At 37.8% G+C, this 15,770-nt stretch overlaps 1 protein-coding gene across 2 annotated transcripts in view; it reads right to left on the bottom strand.

Annotated features, from left to right (window-relative positions):
• Nucleotides 1-15,770, bottom strand: part of SUGCT (succinyl-CoA:glutarate-CoA transferase) — a 714,296-nt gene that overhangs the window by 96,557 nt on the left and 601,969 nt on the right. For both annotated transcript variants that reach the window (XM_072791643.1, XM_072791644.1), the window contains one exon: nucleotides 1,946-2,009. In XM_072791643.1, the coding sequence (XP_072647744.1) occupies nucleotides 1,946-2,009 (64 nt within the window). The remainder of the gene's footprint in view (nucleotides 1-1,945; nucleotides 2,010-15,770) is intronic.

Raw genomic sequence — 15,770 nt, 5'->3', positions numbered from 1 at the left:
ACACTGAAAACACTGTGCTTAAGTTTTTTATTTTGGCCATTCTCATCTCTTCATCACTATTGCCACGAACCCTAACTTAAGATATAATCACCTCAACTGCCATCACAACTCTCTAATGTGACTCCCTGCTTTAAGTTATAAATTATGCTATTTAACTTCCCTGCATCAAATTAGAGTAAAACCACATCTGGTGGGGTCTCCAGGCTCTGCCTCTCGGCAGTCTGATTTCCTGCTCCTTACTTCACCTGCCATATTGGCTTAAAACACACCTGGCTCTTTCCCACCTCAAAGTCTTCTCACATGCTAGTGCCTTTGCTGGGAATGCTCTTCTACTCTTCACATGTCAACTTCTTATTATCCTGCAATTTTCCATTGATAAGTCACCAGGCTTTCTCTGATCATTCAAATTAATGTAAGTCCCATTTGCCTCTATTATTCTCCATGACAACACATGTTCTGTACTCTTCTTTGCACTCATCATGAGTTACACTTATAGGAACTTTTGCTGGCTACTGTTATTATTTGACTTTCCATTGAGTAAGAACTCCATTATTTTTGCATTCCCAGGACCCAAAGCATTGCCTGGCACATGGTATATGCTCAATAATATGAGTAATGAACAAGCGACTTTGTTAGCTTTTATCAACATGCCGTTTTTTCACTACCACCCATCTACACTATATAGCATTTCCCTGTTAACACATCTCTGACATGCTCATACCTGCTCACTTAGTTATCTTCCTTAATTCATGTACAGTGTTCCTTATACCCCTCTACATCTGAGTTTTCTCTTTCAACTTGCTTTATTCATCATACTTCCCTCCTCTTATCCTTTTTGGACCAGTGGCCATGATCTGATCTGTTCCAGGACGTTATTATCAAGCCGATCCTGAATCTTAAAATCAGATTATACCAATAATCTGAATACCAATAATGAATTTAACAATAACAGTTATTCAATAAATGTGATCCGATATCTAGAGAAATAAATGCTCTATGCTGTTTGACTGAGGGGAGTGAGGAGTTTGGGGAATTTCCAAATTTCAAGGAAGGTAACCAGCATACCTTCAAGTAAACAATGACCAAAGTCCTAACTAATTTTCCTTATCCTTTTTCAGAAGAAGAGACAGAAAGAAGTGTCTGGTTTGTGGATAGTCAAGGAAATAGAGACCCAATGAACAAGAATGTGGCAAGTTTTCCCAGTAGTGCCCTGAGCAGAGACAACAGATCTGAGGAATGGTAACATTATGATCAATAGAGAAGTGAAGTCTGTGGGGGGTAGTAGGTTGGTTATGAGCTCTCATGACAGTCCGGATGCTCTCAGAGTAGGCATGAGGCTTCTGGCTTCTGGAAAGAGAACTCTCCCAGAAGTGAAAAAGTTGGCATTTTGGCTGAGACCAAAATGTCTTAGTGAGTTTGTTTGGTATGAGTCAAGTCAGAAAAATTCAATGTATTCTAAGTTAAGTGAAAACATTTAGTTTCCTTATCTACAAAGCTGAGATCTGTACTGTAAACCATAGTTCAGAAAGAAAATGCCCTGGCCTGAGCCATCAGTAGCATTCCCCAGACACCACCTCCATGGTGCCTTGCTTCTGCTCTCATTCGTGTACTGGCAATGTGTCATTTCCTAATAGGTGCCATATCCATTGTCCTTTGTTTTTGGTAATTATATTATGTGCTTTTGTGAGCATGTGAATACACAAAATGGAGTCAGATAATAAGAGCATTTTGGGTCACTGAGGCAATCGGACATTTGCTGGAGCAAAGACACAATTCTGTAGCCTCAGCATATGTGTGATCCTAGAGTTGCCCTTTTATCCAAATGAAGAAGTTGGATAATGTCTTGACAAATTGTTTGGGGGGAATCACCAATTAGCTGCAGTGGTCAGCACAGGGAACAATTAGTGAAGGAAAAGATGAAAGGAAATGACAAAAATTTTCAAACCTGGGACTGCTATCTTCCCCGCGGTTGGATGCTTCATCTCCATAATGAGGTCATTGTGTAACACCTTTAAATGTAAAAACAGACAGAAAACAAATTACAAAATAAAACTATTTAATCTCATGAAGTTTGAAAAGCCACCTATTTCGTTGACTAGGGAAAGATATTGCAAAACACAGAGATGTTTAGAATTTTAATTTGAAAGTAAATATTTTAAATAAAAATATTTCCATCTTATATTAAACCAAGTGAAACCAAAAAGAATTAGAAGGTTCCAGGACTAGCACACTACATTTTTTATAAAGTCTCACCACTCTTAAAAATGTTATTTGCTCCTAAATATAGGGTATGATTTTCCCCCTTTCATCTATGTTTGATCCTCTGAATACTAAAGCTCAGCCTCTTTCTGCATTACCTCATTACAGGACATGGCCAAAGTCAACTGGAGAAGGAGAGAATGGGAGAAGAACCAGGACCTGGAACACAGCAGCCCACGGGGGTGGTACATGTGTTCCCGGCAATTTATTCAGTGGAAGGTGTGGGGAGTCAGTCCAGTTTGAAAAGTGAATCAGAGTAACCAGAAGGCCCAGTGACTGCTGGAAGAGGACAGATTCAGGGCTGCTGTGACCAGCAATAAGCAGAGCCAGGAGCCCAAAGTGGACTTGAGTCAGAGGCTTGAGCAGAAGATTGAAACCAAACATGTTTTCAATGGTAATAAGACCATAATTATAAGACTAGATCTCAGAACTAGGAATCGATGGGGGACTGGCAAGGAGAAAACTGGAAAAACAAAAACAACAGAGACCCTATCCTAGAGGGCTGGTTAGGTTCCCAGGGACCTAACTGGGACCAATATAGTTATTTGGTGTCCCTTCAAGAGCACGAGGTGGATTTGACCTTGGGGTTAAGACTCAAGGCCAGTTACTAGGACAGGGACATGTTATCAGGGACCTGAGCAGCAGAAATGTGACTTGATGTCGAATTGCTTGACTACTGGAAGAGACCTACCTAAATTCTTGACTTTCATTTTTCCTATAGGGTAGGTAGGAACACAGAATCTGCCAGGGATCAAGAGCCCTTCAAGCTAAAGGCAAGAGGATGAGACCAGGGCATGGAATTAGATTCCAGAACATAAAGTTTGAATTATGGGAGGCAAAACATTTGGCGAAAAACAAATGAAAATGCTACAAAGTTGTTTTCCTTTGTTTATGTGTTTTTTGACAACTGGAGTTTACCTGGCTATTCTGTCTCAAAGAACCCCCAAATTCAATTTACTATTACTGATTGTTCAGTGAAACATATATGGGTAACGTATGTATGAACTTACTTCACCCCTACTGCCTACCAAATGGAGAGCCTCTCTCTTCCTGTTCTGTACAGGGATCTTAGGGGCAAAAGTGTTTCAGTGGGCACAGTAAACTTATGGACCAGGATTTTATGCTAATATTTCAAAGAGCAACGTTTGTAATGGTTCTACAGCATTTTGAGCTTCAGGTAAAAACAAGATTTGCACATCCACGCCCTTATCATAGTCTTTTTTTTCACACAGAGTTAAAAGAGCATGGAATAAAAAGCCTAATAGAAATGTTCTCTCCCTTGGAAAACTCAGGGAAAGAGGTCAAATTTCTTGGGCTCTATCCATTTCCAGTGAGCTTTTTGGTCACATTATGGAGTAAGCCAATGAGACAACCTCACAAGTGACGTTTTCGGGCTACAAGTGTAACTCTGCTCTGTCTCAATATTCTGGCTTCTACTGTTTTCTTTGGGAATGGTCACCACCTTTGGGGTGATGTCCTTTAAGCAACCGTGTCAACCCCCCTCAGTGAGGGCGATGCCACACCATATGGAGATCCTTTCTAGGGATGCCTTGCCTCTCTTTCGGAATCACCAGCTTTGCACCCAAGAGCTGGCCAGAGAAAATTCTTGCCAGTGTTAGAACTGAGCTATAATTTAACTCTGGTGTGGCTCGTTCTCAGCACCCGCCCAGCACAGCCTCCTCCTATGTGGGGGTGGGGGCTAAATGCCAAGGCGAGGTGCTAAATCTCAGTTCTACTGAGGACAGGAACAAAAATACCAAGCTAAATTTCACTCGAAACAATTATCTGCACACTGAATCATTCTTCTCTTCTCGTATCTGTTGCCCTCCTGACTACCTCTTTGTAATAACACTGCAGTGCTACTCACAAAAGACAAAAGTGAGTGTTCTTAGCTAAATATAACTTCACTGATACTGTTGAAATTAATTAACACTGAATTTTAATCGTGGAGGAAACGTTAAGTGTCAAACGTGAAAGGGTAGTCGGTAAAGGTCAAGGGCCAGATGTCAAAGTTTTGGGAAGCAAGAGCTCGCAGTAGATGCAGGTTTTTCATAGAAGCAGCTTAGAGACTGTACTTCCTTCGGCCCTACCCTCATTACTGTCCGTCTATGATATTCCCAACGCGAAACTTTTTAATCTTGGCCTCATCAGTTCCTTTGCATCGAAAATCATTCTGTTTCAAGCAGAAACATAAAGTGTTCTCATGCTTGGCACAGGAAGTTAACTGCACTTTTTCATTTGCCACAGCATTTGTACAATCATGAACTAAACGGGCTGGTCTGTGTCCTCCTCTCCACAAAGGATGGATGCATTCCCCTGCTTGGTCGCTGCCCACCTGTTTCTGTGAAGTCCGAGGTCAAGACAATTCCATAGGCTGTCTTCGAGAATCAGGTCAGGTTACCTCCGCCAACAATTGGGGCTGTGGCACTGCTGTCCCTGGAAACCCTGCCTAATGACTCGGAATCTTGGAAAACTCTCCAGCCTTGTTTGTGGGGCGAGTCCTGCTCTGCTTAGTAACATATTCGAGAATCTCAGAACCCAGGCAGTCTGTCTGAATTTTAGCATAAATCTCTCCTGCTGCACTTCAGGCATATTGTCTCCCCCAAACTTCATTGGAAACGGAGGATCTGGTGCTCATCAACATTTGTATAACATCTTTTGGGGAATGGTTACTAAATGTTCCCTGTTCCCTTTTTGCACCCGGGCTCAACACCCCAATCTCTGTTACCTTAACCTAGAAATTCAGATTTAAAGTGTTTCATTTTCAGGGCACCTGGGTGGCTCAGTGGTTGAGCATCTGCCTTTGGCTCAGGGTGTGATCCCCGGGTCCTGGGATCGAGTCCCCACATGGGGCTCCCTGCAGGGAGCCTGCTTCTCCCTCTGCCTGTGTCTGTCTCCCTCTCACTGTCTCTCATGAATAAATAAAATATTAAAAAAAATAAAGTGTTTTATTTTCTGACCACTAACAATGGAATGGGGACCTCAGCATTAGGGACCTCCAATACCATTTTCTCTTAAGGAAATGTCATGTCTGGAACCTCTCTGCCTGGCCATTCTGGGCATTTGGGGTACGCATTTAGTTATTTTTAAATGAAGCAAGGAACCTCCCCTAGAACTTTGTAGTGGGCTTTGTCCTTCTTTTACTGATTTTTATCCTCCCTAGATCTTTCACGGTTGCGTAGCTCTTCTAAATTTCATTTCTTCTCCTTATTTCAAAAGCCTAGTCCCGACAAGAATAGAAATGTAGAGTGCAGCAACCTCTTTAGCAAAGTATCAGGCCTATTTAAAATAAGGTCTTTCTTTCTTCTTCAAGAGTTTCACAGATTGACAGCCTAATGACGGAGTCAAATGGTAATGTATTAATGATGGGGGGTGGGGAACAGTAAAATGTATACCTTAAAATGATGTGGGAAATAAAAAGTTTAAGTGAAAGTAAGAACGTCTTTTGATAAAGTCCTATGGCAGGAATGGCAGAAAAAGTCTGTAATACAGCACTAACAAGAAAAAGAAATGTAAAAAAAAAAATAAAAAATCAATACCCGCTCTATAGGTGGTGAAAATCTCTAAGGAAATCAAGAGCTCTGGGTCAAGATTAGAGGCAGCAAAGCATATTCAAGTGAAAAGAGACAGACTACCGGCATTAAGTGACATAGACAAACGATATGTGTAAAGATCATATTAAAAATCAATATAATACCGCCAGTGACACTAACAATGATGCATAACAGAGAAGTGACCTCGCCGCTAACCATGAATAGAGACATGACCTATTCATTCCATTGAACAAACATCATAGAGCACCTATATACTGGATGTTGGAAGGGGCTGGCAGGAAAAAGATGAATGAACTTGCATTCAAAGTGCCTATAATTAGAAGGGAGGGTTGGGAATAAGAGACCTGAGCCAATTTTTACAACAGTTTAAACTCCACGGTGAAGGAGGAAAATCCAATAAGCAACAAGTAATTAACTTTGTCTACCTCGGAAGGAAGCAGCAGGACGTACATAGGTCAAGGAGTTCAGTAAAAGGCAGAGCACAAAGATAGTATTGAGATAAAACATTAGGTTAACAATTGCAAGGATAAATATAATACCAGCAGTTACTACCCAACAAAACTCCTGAGGGGTCAGGCTTTGTGTTGGAAGGGAAAGAGCTGTTCTCCATTGAATCCTCTCATTAAGTAGCCCCGGTAGGAATTACTCTCATTTGCATTTCTACTGATAAGGTGATGGAAGCCTAAAGAGGTTGAGAATTTACCCAAGGTTCACAGTTAATGGTTGAGTTTGGATTATAATTAAGGCATGTCTGACCCTAACTCTTAGCCAGTTGGAGACTCAGTAAAAGAAAAAAAAAAAAAAAAAAGTCAGGCATAATTTGATTTACCATTAAAATAACTAGCTGATGTGGTCAAGTTCTGTGAAATAAATTAGTCCATTCACTGGGGAAAGAAAACTAGCCCAAGGATTGCTTGGCATCATGTAGCCCAATTAGTTAATAAACTGAACTGCTCCTTCGTAGGGAGCCAAGGTTACTACAGATACAAAGGCTATGATAAAAGGAAGGACTTAGGCGCCAGCCTAGCTCAGATTTTGAAGGGGACAGACCCAGCAGGTGACCTTGGGCAAGGCACTTAAGTACTCTAAGGCTCAGAACCCTCCCCAGTAAAAAGGTGGCAATAATATCTCTGTCTCAGGAGTTTTTAAGGATTAAGTAAGATATGAGTATAAAGGTGTGAGCACAGTGCCTTGGACAGAGTAAACTCAAAATTAATGGCAACTATTTACCATTATCAGTAGACTGGTTTTAAACGTTGGCTCTAACAAGGACAAGCTGTAGGGCTTTCGGGTATAAATATATATTAAACATAATAATACAATGATTAATAATCAGTGGTAATTAGATGCATATTGGCGTGCCAGGCATTATTAAGTGCTGAGGAAAAACTAGGTCGCAGAACAAGCAAGGTCCTTGCCCTCAAGAAGCTTACAGTCCTAGAAGGTAGACTTTCAAATTAAATGGTATCCACCAGACTGTTATTATTTAAAAATATTTGTTTAGCTCTCTGCTATATCCTCAGCACCTGGAACATTATCTGGCACTATCTGATAGATGCTGAATAATATTTTATTGAATTTATTGAACTACATTTTTAAAATTAATTGACTAATTTATTTAAATGTAATTACCTAGCAAATGGTGCCTTTTGGTTTCATTACTTAAGGAGGGGGGAGCGCATGATTCGAGGGTGTTGTCTCTTTTAAGCTTTTAATACACCCCTAGATTTCTCTAGACATGAAAATGTTTTACTGGCTTCCCAAAATATGTTCATTTGTAGAAACTTAGTTATCGAGGTCCAGCGTTGCCTTGCTGCAATTCCCTCAGTTTCCTAAAGCTTTCCAAGTGTCTGGAATCCTCCCTACACATAGTGCACAGGGCAGAAGACACTGCAGAGGCCATGCAGAGAAGCTCTGCAAGACCATGGTCATTAAGAGTGAAGAAAAGGCAGAAAGGGTGACAGGGAATTCAGGGGAAACAATGAGCATGCGCATTATATGTGTCATGTGAATCTACCACACTTGAATTATCATAGCTTTCTTCCTCATTGGGAAAACTCAGAAAACCATTTCCAAAACATGCAGTAATATCTTGGAAAGCAACAAAACATTGGAGTGATCTCATTTATGGCATTGTCCTTTACCACTGTGTCAATCCTACAGCTTGATAGAATTCATAATGGAAAAGTTACATAACTAAAGGCATAACATACAACACATTAGTGTTAAAAGTAAATTTAACTATCCTGAAAACAAAAAGAAAAGCAAAAATAACACAAAATTCATGAAAAAAAATGAACAAGTAAACTCCTAACTTTACTTAGATCATGGAGATCAGATTTAAGTGCTGATATTTTTGTTTTTCTTATTTCTTTTGAAACAATTGCCATAATTAAGCTTACTCTGGTGCTATTGCCCATGACACAGCCTTTTCCTTCCTTTTTATAATTAAAAAATACAAATATTAGTCATTCAAATAGATATTATAACATATATGCATAATTTAATAAGTACTCATAAAAACTTAAGCAGTAGAACATTCTCCAAGTGTTTATAGCACCAAGTTTATCCCAATTCCACCCTCTTCTATGCCCAAGTAATCACTCTCCTGAATTTTATTATTTCCTTCTCTTTTTTTCATCCTTGTATCCTCTCTGTTTATGTCTCTAAGAATTTACCGCCTGTTTTCACCATTTATAAGATTTCTATCAATGAAATCATGAATATGTATTTTTCTCTGATTTGCTTTTTCTCTTTAACATTGTTTTTGAGACTTATCCATTTTGAAATATGTGGCCATGAGCCAATTGTGGCCCTTAATGTAAATTATGCCATTATATAGATATATCATAACTTATTAACTCTGCTTTTGCATTGTTTCCAGTTATTTTACTACAACAAACACTGCTGTCATACTAAACATCTCTTCATGCAACAATTACTCTAGGGCACATACCAAGAGCTACTATGGCTGACACTGGGTACATGTATCTTTAATATTAGGTAATAGCATTCCCCCCAGTATTGAGTGTCATTTTCAGTTGTTTTACAACGGTAGCAAAACTTGTTATTATCAGAGTTTCTAGGAGTTTGCCAATCTAATCACTTTGCATGGATATCTTACTGAAGCCTTAACTTGCTTGCATTTCCTTGAGTACTAATGAGACTGAATATGTTTTCCCTGCTTTTTATTTTCTGCTCAATGAAATGTTTGTTCAAGTCATTTGCATTTCTTCTATTTGTGTAATTATCTTTTCTTACTGGTCCATGAGTTCTTTATGTATTCTGGTTATGAATCCGTCATTGGAACATAAATTGAAAATATTATGGCTTTATTTCTCACTCATTTTGTGGTGTTCTGATGAACAGAAGTTTTTAATTTCAGCATTCTGAAATTTATTGAATTTTTCCCTTCATGTTCTATATCTTTTATGACATATTTATAAAATTCTTCCCTACTCTGGATGACACAGTCTCCTAAATTTTCCTATTAAAAATTTTAAACATTGGCCTATTTATAATAAAGCTCACAGCAAGTCAACGATTGAGAGGAATTATCTTAGCTTAATTAATGTGTTTCTACAAAACCCCTAAAGATAAAATGATATTTAATGGTAAGAAACTGAAAGCTTTTGCTCTAATACTGAGAACAAGGCAAAGATGTCTACATTCACCACTCTTATTCAACATATTATTAGGAGTTCTAGCCATGGAAATAAATCCAGAAAAAAAGGCATAATCTGCTTAAGGCACACAGATTGTAAGGGAAAAAATAATAGAATAAATAAGTAAACGTACAAGGGAGAAATATAAAAAGAAATATAAGAAAAGCAAGAAATCACACAGATTACATGATTGTCCACATAGAAATCCCAGCAAATATGCAAAAATACCCCTGGAACTAGTAAATGAGGTTATAGTATGCAAGATCAACACAAAAATCAATCACATTTCTGTATACCAACAATCAACATAAGGAAACCTAAATGAAAAACTTAATGCCATTAACAATTGCTAAACATAAATGAAATGCTTAGATACAAACTTAACTAACAATAAGTAAGACTCTGTATGCTGGAAATTGTAAAATGCTGATAAGAGAAATCAAAGGGCTACCTAAATAAATGAAGAAGCATAGCATGTTCTTGGATTTGAAGACTCAACATAGGGGATCCCTGGGTGGCTCAGCAGTTTGGTGCCTGCCTTCGGCCCAGGGTGTGATCTTGGAGTCCCGGGATCAAGTCCCAAATCAGGCTTCCTGAATGGAGCCTGCTTCTCCTCGGTCTGTGTCTCTGCCTCTCTCTCTCTCTCTCTGTCTCTCATGAATAAATAAATAAAATCTTAAAAAAAAATGAAGACTCAACATAGTAAAGATGTCAATTCTCCTCAAACTTATCTATAGATTTAAGGCAATTCTTAACAAAATCCAAGCAGAGTTTTTTGCAAAAAGGCTTATGCTAAAATCTATATGGAAAGACATAGACTTTAGAATAAATAGTCTTGAAAATAAGAATAAAATGAAAGAGAATCAGTCTACCTCATATTAAGGTATACTAGATAGATACTATATATTATATAGATACTTAAAGAGTATGGTAATGTAATAGAATAGAGAACTCAGAAATATATCCACACAAAACATGCCTAAATAATTCTGGCAAAGGTGCAAGTGCAGTGGAGGAAGAAGGACAGCCTCTCAAACAAATGGTACTGGAACAATCAAAAGAAAAAAAAGAAATATCTCAACCTAAATCTCATTCCTTATATAAAAATTAACTTAAATGGATCATGGACTTCCATGTATAATTTAAAGCTCTAAAATCCTAGGAAAAACCTTTAATATTCCTCTGCAAAGATCATGTTAAGGGAATGGGAAAAAAAAGCTACAAAAGGGGAGAAATATTTGCAAGCAACATACCTGATAAAGGACTGGTATCTTGTGTGTATGTGGGTGTATGTGTGTGTGTGTGTGTGTGTGTAACCCTCATAACTTAGCAGTAAAAAAAATCCAATTAGAAAATAGGCAAGGACATAAACAGATATTTCACCAAAGAAGATATCTTCTTACAGATGGCAAATAAGCACATGAGAAGATGCTCAATATCACTAACTGTGAAGGAGATGTAAACTAAAAGCATAATGACACAATACTAATGGCTACAGTTTTAAAAACTAGCATCAAATATTAGCAAATCAGAAACTGGATCACTCACAAATTTCCAGGGAGGATGTCAAATGGTACAGCCACTTTAGAAAACAGTTTGGCAGTTTCTTAAAAACAAAAGCCAAAAAAACAAAAAAACTAAACTAAACTTGCAGTTGCATATGACCAGCTGTTGTACTCCTGAGCCTTTATCCCAGATAAGTGAAAAGTTATGTTCATAGAAAAATCTGCACATGAATGCTCATAGCACCTTTCTTTGTAATAGTCCAAAATTAAGAACAACACAGATGTTCTTCAACCAGTGGGTCATGAAGCCAACTGTGGTACATCCATGGAATACTTCTAGGCAATAAAAAGGAACAAGCTATTGATTCACACAACAGCCTGGATTAATCTTTTTTTTTTTTTTTTTAAGATTTTATCTATTTACTCATGGGAGACACAGAGAGAGGCGGAGACAGGAAGAGGGAGGAGAAGCAGGCTCTTGCAGGGAGCCCAACATGAGACTCGATCCCAGAACTCCAGGATCACACTGTGAGCCAAAGGCAGACGCCCAACTGCTGAGCCACCCAGGCGTCCCAGCCTGGATGAATCTTGATGGAATTGTGTTGAAAGCTTCTGGGTGGCTCGGTCGGTTAAGCATCTGCCTTCAGTTCAGATTCTGAACTTGGGGTTCTGGGATGGAGCCCCACCATGAGCTCCCTGCTCAGCGTGGAGCCTGCTCCTCTTTCTCCCTTTGCCCCTCCATCCAGCTCGTGCTCTCTCTCTCTCTTGCTCTGCTCTCTCTCAAAGAAATAAACAAAATCTTTTTTTTTAAAGAATTGTTCTGAGTGTAAAAAGCCAATCCCTGGGATCCCTGGGTGGTACAGCGGTTTGGCGCCTGCCTTTGGCCCAGGGTGCGATCCTGGAGACCCGGGATCGAATCCCACATCGGGCTCCCAGTGCATGGAGCCTGCTTCTCCCTCTGCCTGTGTCTCTGCCTCTCTCTCTCTGTGTGACTATCATAAATAAATAAAAATTAAAAAAAAAAAAAGCCAATCCCTGAAGATTACATAGTGTATGCCATTTACAAAGCATTCTCAAAGTGATGAAATTCCAGAGACAGACAACAGATTTGAGGTAGAAGGTCCAGGAAAGATGGCAGTTGTACAGCTTTCAAGGGCAGTACGAGGGATTTTGCGATGGGGCTGTCAGTATCTTGACTGTATCAAGATTACTACCTTGGTTGTTAATGATGCGAGACAGTTTGGCAAGACGTTACCACTGGGGACCTGGGTAATGGGTACCTGGCATCTCTGTACTATTTCTTATAACTGCGTGAAGATCTATAATTATCTCAAAATAAAGTTTTATAATTTTTTTTTGAATTTTGGTCTTCTATGTTTTGCTTTTGGAAAGATTGGAATTGAGTTTTGTGTATGATGTGAAAAGGGATTCAATTTTCCTTTTCCCCCAGAATGATTTTGTGCAGTCCTTCCTTTCCTCATGAATCTGTAATAGCAGCTCTGCTGTAGATCGTTTCTGCACATGTTGGGATTGTTCCTGGGCTCTCTAGTCTGTCCAGTGGGTACATTTGTCTACCCCATGGCCAATACCACACTGACCAAATCCCTCTTTTTCATCATAAGTATCACTGTTTCATTTGGCAAGATCCCCACCACACCTCTGCCTTGTTCCTGGTCTTCAGGGGTTCTTGGCCCTTTACTTTTCTCTATAAATTTTAAAGTCAGCCTGTCAGGTTCCAGGAAAATTCTACTGGGCAGAAATAACATCATTACAATATTATCTTACTACCCATTAAACATTTACTTTAATAATTTCAATTTATTTAAGTCATTTTTAATATGTTTTATAAAGTGTTAGCATTTTTCATAAAGGTTTTGCACATTTTTCATTAGATTTATCCCTTACAAAAGCAGTCCCCATTTTAGCTGTCAAGGTAAAACAGATCTTTTTTAAAAATAAAACTTGATGTTTATTGCTAGCATATAGAGATGAAATTTACTTTAAAATTATATCTGGCAAATACCTTATTAATAACTCATTTGTAGATTCTGTTGGTTTTCCTAAAGTTAATGATATCATCTCTGAATAAGTACAGTTTTGTTTTTCCTTTCCGAATCTTATACCTTTTATTTTGTTTTCTTATATTATATCATTGGCTAGGATGACCAATATATTGAAAGTGTTAGCAGAAAGCATTTTTATCTTGTTCTTAATTTTATACTTAATGTTTCATCATTATTTTTGCACCCAAGCATTATAGGCAATGCTTACTGCCTTATTACTGTGTTAGGCTAAAGAATCTATCCCTAGTTTATTGAGAACTTTTACCAAAGATATTGGCTTTTATCAAATTCTTTTCATCCATTTATTATTTATATGTTTTTCTCCATTAATCTGTTAACATGAGGAATGAACTAATTTTCTAATATTGAATCAATCTTACATTTCAAGAAAAAAAACAATTTTTGAGTTTTGTTTGCTCATGCTTTAACATTTTCTTGAATCTATTTCATGAATGAGAATGGCCTGCACTTTTCCTTTCTTGTATTGCTCTTGTTGAGTTCTCTTAACAAGAGTAATTTCCACTTTGTAAAGTGAGCTAGAGTAAACCTTCTTTTCCTATTTCCTGAAAGCATTTGGAATATCTGGTCCTTCACATCTCGTGGAATCTCACCTGCAAACTCTCTGGGACTGGTGCTTTGTTAGTGAGAAGACTTTTCATTATTGATTTGTTCTTTTAATCAATATAGGGCATTTTAGATTTTCCTTTTTTTTCTTAAGTTTCAATAACGCATACTTTCTAGGAGTTCAATCACTCCACTAACTTTTCAAATTTATTACCTTAAAACTGTTTATTACTTATTATACAATTCTAGAATCATTATATCTTTTCAGTGAATTGAAATGTTTATTATTATGGGGTGACTTCTATAGTAATGAATTTTGTTTTAAAGTCTGAACTAACATTAATAAAGCTACATTAGCTTCATGTTGGTTTGTTTTGCCTTCATGTATCATTTTGTGCCTTTACAACCAACCTTTCTAAGTTTTATCTTCTAGGTGTGTCTCTTGAAAATGGAAAATCACAGGACTTAGCCAGTCTTTTAACTGGAGGACTTAGTGTATTTATATGAATCAGGATTATTAAATTTCTATCGAATACCCATCCAGTTGTCCCCAGACTAATTTACATTCCATATGCTCCCAAACGTTGTCTGCTCCCCTTGTTCATAATGTCTCACAGTGTCCCTAGGTGGAAAGAATCTTTTGTTCCATTTATTAACTAATTCTGTTCTGTTTTGTTTATTAAACAATTAGGTCAAAACAACTTCTCATGTATTTATATCCCAATAACTTAGAAACTATGTGAAAAAAAGTGATAGATAAATTGAAAGAAGAAGTAATAATTTTGTTTCATTCCTAAATAACTACCATTATTTTCTCATAGGATGTGTGTGCTTGTTAGGCACTGCACAACATCTCAAATCTTGGAATAAAATTATGTACTTCTGCCCTTATTTCTTGTTAAGTATGTATTTTTCTCCTGGTATTTTCTTTCTTTTTTTTTTTTTTCATAGAAACAACCACTGGAAAACTCAGTTTAATACAGATAAGATGTAATCGAAAGGAACATAGTGAATTCAATATTGAAACCGTGAACTGCCTTGGGCTAGCATTCCATGCTGTGTCCAACAGATGCTGCTGTGTCTCCCTAGAAACTTTTAGTAACTTCTGGTCCCCCTGTGTGTTCACTAGGATGCTGTGAGTGCCTCACTAGATAGCTTGGGAACAACAGTTCTATGTTCTTGTTGCTCAATAGTTGGGTTCTCTTTATTTAAATAAAAAATGATACAATACCAATATTGTTTTTTTTTCAGTCAATGGTTTTTAGCTTACTACATGTTTACCCTATTTTTGGCTTACTTTTTTTTTTTAATCATAGACCTTCTTTCAGCAGTTGTATTCCCTCTTCCGATGAGATGTTCTTGAGAATTTCCCTAGTCATCTGTTCAGAGTAAATCCTCTTTGTTTTTATCTTCTTAGAAGTTATTTCATTTTGCCCCCATTCTGAATAATGGCTCTACTGGATATACACTCCTAAGCTGATGGTTATTTCCTGTTGGCACATTGATGATATGCTTCCACAGTTTAGTGATCTTCGTTGTTTGCTTTTAAGAATTGAGCTGCGGGCTTCATGGTCATTTCTGTGTAGGTAACCTGACTGGTTAAACATCCTCTCTATGTTTTTGGTTTTCTACCATCAGTCTCAGCCACACTTGGTTTTTATGTAAGCTTTGCAATTTTTATGTCATCTATCTTGTCTCTAATACTTCATGACTCCGAGAAATTAGGTCTTCACAAGCTCCGGGAAAGTTCTCAACCACGTTCAAAAGCTGCCTCTACCAATTCTCTCTAGCTTCTTCTGGAGCTCCAATTAGATATATATTAGACATTATTAGCTATGCTTTGAACTTGATCACTCTCTAGGTCTCTGCATCGTTTACATTTGCTCTCTGGTGAATTCTAATTAATTTATTCACATCTATGTTAGCAGATCACAAATCCTCTCTTATGGTATGTCTAATCTCCTCTTTAATTTGTCTGTTGTGCAGGTGTGCTTTATCCAAAGATGATTTGCATTTGTTTCTTCCCGGTCAGTGCTCAGGGGCACCACCAAAATGGGACCACATTAAATTAAATTTTATGCTTGTATATTTTGGGTCCCCCGGTGGAATTAATTCTTGCCCTATATGCAGAAGAGTAGGTTTGTGGCTAAGACATTCATG

The sequence above is a fragment of the Canis lupus genome, chromosome 21, assembly GCF_048164855.1.
Source record: "Canis lupus baileyi chromosome 21, mCanLup2.hap1, whole genome shotgun sequence".
NCBI lineage: Eukaryota > Metazoa > Chordata > Mammalia > Carnivora > Canidae > Canis > Canis lupus.
Note: the sequence above shows the minus strand (reverse complement) of the source record. Positions and strands in the feature narration are given on the sequence as shown.